Consider the following 3,548-nt stretch of genomic DNA (forward strand, 5'->3'; position numbering starts at 1 on the left):
TACAAGAGAGATGTAATCAATACTCAACCCTTAGTATTTTTAACATAAGAACTTAGTAATAACAGATCTGGAAACATTATTTAGAACCTTTAGAAACATGTATTGAAAAAAAAAGGAAAATGGAAGAGAAGGTTGTATTTGTGGCTTACCTACTAAACTTTGCACATGAAGCTCTCTTCTTCCTCCTTCTTCTCCTCTAGACTTCTCTTTCTTGCTCTCCTCTCTTTCTCTAACCGAAATGTGTGTATGAGTGAGTGTGTTGTGTGTGTTTGCAAGCTAGGGGGTGTGTTGGTATTTATAGACAAACCCTTGAGGCAAAAAGTCCTAAAAGTCCCTTAGTTGGATATGGATGGAAAGGTTAGGATTTGTTTGAATTCTAAAGGAATGGAAGGGATTTGGGAGGCTTGTTCATTGGTTTAGGCAACTCCTGGTTGTAATGAAACTAGTTCTTGGATTTTGCATCCTAGGTCTAGGTCACTAGGTGTTGTTTTCCTAGAAGTTCATGATGGTGTTTCTAGGGAATTTGATTTCTCACCTACTCCTAGGAAGGGCCGGCCATGGGGAAGGGTGAAGGGCCAAATTTTTAATTATTTTATGTTCTAGGCACACTCCTCTAGGTGTATATATATATATATATTACAAGATTGATGGTACTTCAAGATACAAGGTACAAGTACTAGTTTTTGGGGCAAGTTTTGAATTTAATTGAAGGGTGAGGGCCTGGAGTTAAATACATGTAACTTATGTAGAATTAAATTAGGTTAGGGATCCTAATCCGGTTAGGGAAATTCCTGTTTTGATAAAAATAAAAATAATAATGCTAACCGACAAGATTCGAATTAATTGAAGTAAACGAGGGGGCTTTAAGAAAATAATTCAAACATTAGGGTCTTTTAAGTGAATACATATTTCAGGGGTTTTACAACCTATCCCCCTTAGAACAATTTCGTCCTCGAAATTCAACTACATACTGCCTTCGAAAAGCTCGGGGTAGTTTGCCTTCACCCAATCTTGGCGTTCCCAAGTAGATTTCTCAATTCCCCGATGATGCCATGGCACTTTTACCAAGTGAACCGTCTTGCCTCTAAGGTTCTTTTCTCGATGATCTTGTGTTGCTACAGGTCCTTCTTTAAACGTAACATCTTTGTCAAGACCGATCTCTTTCCATTTGAGGACGTGTGTCGGGTCAGCGATGTATTTTCTCAACATGGATACATGGAAGACGTTGTGTATCCCTGTTAACTGCGCCACTCTTTCCAATACCTCAAAAGGCCTGATATATCGTAGCGACAACTTCTCCTTTCTCCCAAAACGTATGACTCCACGCCTGGGTTGCACTTTTAGGAACACGTGGCTGCCTATTTCAAACATCAATGGTCTTCTCCTCCTGTCTGCATAATTCTTTTGACGGTCTTGGGCAGTCTTTAACCGTTGTCGGATTAATTTGACCTTCTCAGTAGTTTCTAGAACAAGTTCGGGTCCTATCAGATTTGTATCACCCACTTTCGTCTAACAAATCGGCGATCTGCAAGGTTGTCCATATAATGCTTCAAAAGGCGCCATACCGATGCTAGCTTGAAAGCGTTGTTGTAGCCGAATTCAACTAGGGGTAGGTTTCGTTCCCAACTTCCTTGAAAATCCATTGTGCAAGCTCTCAACATGTCTTCGAGTGTCTGGATAATGCGCTCCGATTGTCTATCTGTCTGCGGGTGAAAGGCGGTGCTAAAACATAACTCAGTACCAAGAGCTTCCTGTAGGCTCCCCCAAAATCGAGAGGTGAACCGTGGATCACGATCTGACATAATAGATACCGAAATTCCATGTAGTCGAATGATCTCCCCAATGTAAAGTCTGCACATAGACTCTAAAGTGTCAGTCATTTTATATGGTAAGAAATTCGCTAACTTGGTGAAGCGGTCCACTATCACCCATATAGCATCGCGTCCTCTAGGTGACTTAGGCAACCTTGTCACAAAGTCCATTGTTACGTACTCCCGCTTCCATTCAGCTATCGGTAGAGGTTGCAACATTCCCCCTGGTTTCTGATGTTCCGCCTTCACTTGTTGGCAGGTCAGACATCTTGCTACAAATTTAGCCACTTCTTTCTTTATTCCATTCCACCAATACTGCCTCTTCAAATCTTGGTACATTTTAGTCCCTCCTGGATGTACTGCGAATGTAGAATGATGACATTTCTTCAGTACCTTTTCTCTAAGTAACTCGTCACTTGGTACAAACAATCTATCTTGGTATCTTAAACTCCCATCGGGGTGAATTACCCAATCGGGCATGGGTTCTCCTGATTCCAGACGTCCCTTGATGTAGGCTACCTCTTGATCGTGCTTCTGGGCCTCCATGACCTCATTCATCAACTTAGGCATCACCTTCTGCGCGCTAAGACATGCTTTTGTATCTTGAGATTCTACTTGGATCCTGAACTCATTGAGTGTCTTAACCATGTCTCATTCCTTGACGGAGATCTTAGCCATCATCCCTCTACTCTTGCGACTTAGAGCATCTGCTACTACATTGGCTTTACTAGGGTGATATGAGAGAGTGAACTGGAAATCCTCAAGATACTTCATCCATCGTCTCTGTCTCAAGTTAAGGTCCTTTTGTGTGAATAGATACTTCAGACTCTTGTGATCCGTGAAAATCTCAAATTGTTCCCCGTACAGGTAATGTCGCCACTGCTTTAGGGCAAAAACTACGGCTGCTAACTCCAAGTCATGCATGGGGTAGTTGCGCTCGCGAGGTTTTACCTGCCTGGATCCACACGCGACTACCTTTCCATTTTGCATGAGTACGCAACCTAATCCTTCTTTAGACGCATCGCAATACATAGTGTACCCCTCTTCTCGTTTTGGGATGGTCAAAATTGGTGCACTAGTTAACCTCTTCTTTAGCTCTTGGAAGGATTTTTCGCAAGCTTCGTCCCACTCGTACTTTACTCCCTTTTGCGTCAAACGAGTCATTGGTTTAGCTAGTTTGGATAAATCTTGGATGAATCTTGGATAATAACCGGCCAATCCTAAGAAGCTGCGGATTTCTGATACGGTTTTTGGTTGCCTCAAATCTAATACTACCTCCACCTTGGTTGGATCCACCGCAATCCCATTCTCTGATACCACATGCCCTAAGAACTTTACTTCATTCAACCAGGACTCATATTTACTCGCCATGGCATATAACTGATTATCCCTAAGAACTTGAAGGACAGTCCTTAAATGTTGCTCATGCTCTTCTTCAGACCTTGAATATACCAAGATGTCATCAATGAACACTACTACAAACTGGTCAAGGTATGGTCTAAAAATCTTATTCATTAGGCTCATGAATACTGCCGGTGCGTTGGTTAGTCCGAAGGGCATTACTACAAACTCATAATGGCTATATCTAGTATGAAAGGCAGTCTTTGGTATATCCTCCTCCTTGACTCGTAGTTGATGGTAACCTTACCTGAGATCGATCTTTGAATAACACCTTGAGCCTCTAAGTTGGTCAAAAAGGTCATCAATCCTTGGGAGTGGGTATTGGTTCTTAATAGT

The 3,548-nt window shown here is 42.0% G+C and overlaps 1 protein-coding gene across 1 annotated transcript; it reads right to left on the reverse strand.

Annotated features, from left to right (window-relative positions):
- Positions 1-2,462: 2,462 nt before the first annotated feature.
- LOC145818847 (putative mitochondrial protein AtMg00860) lies at positions 2,463-3,182 on the reverse strand. The gene is made up of 2 exons (XM_082912922.1): positions 2,763-3,182; positions 2,463-2,594 (listed from the first exon to the last, which is right to left on the reverse strand). Exons 1-2 carry the CDS (start codon positions 3,180-3,182, stop codon positions 2,463-2,465), a joined length of 552 nt encoding a protein of 183 aa, XP_082769048.1.
- Between the last annotated feature and the right edge of the window lie 366 nt (positions 3,183-3,548).

This window comes from Camellia sinensis, unplaced genomic scaffold (genome assembly GCF_055761805.1).
Source record: "Camellia sinensis isolate YWXY unplaced genomic scaffold, ASM5576180v1 Unanchor624, whole genome shotgun sequence".
In the NCBI taxonomy this organism is placed as follows: domain Eukaryota; kingdom Viridiplantae; phylum Streptophyta; class Magnoliopsida; order Ericales; family Theaceae; genus Camellia; species Camellia sinensis.

Coding starts and splice junctions, on each gene's coding strand:
- LOC145818847 (XM_082912922.1), bottom strand. CDS start 3,182: ATGGCGAGTAAATATGAGTCCTGGTTGAATGAAGTAAAGTTCTTAGGG. Junction 2,595..2,762: donor TCGCGTGTGGATCCAGGCAG/GTAAAACCTCGC, acceptor AACTTGAGACAG/AGACGATGGATGAAGTATCT.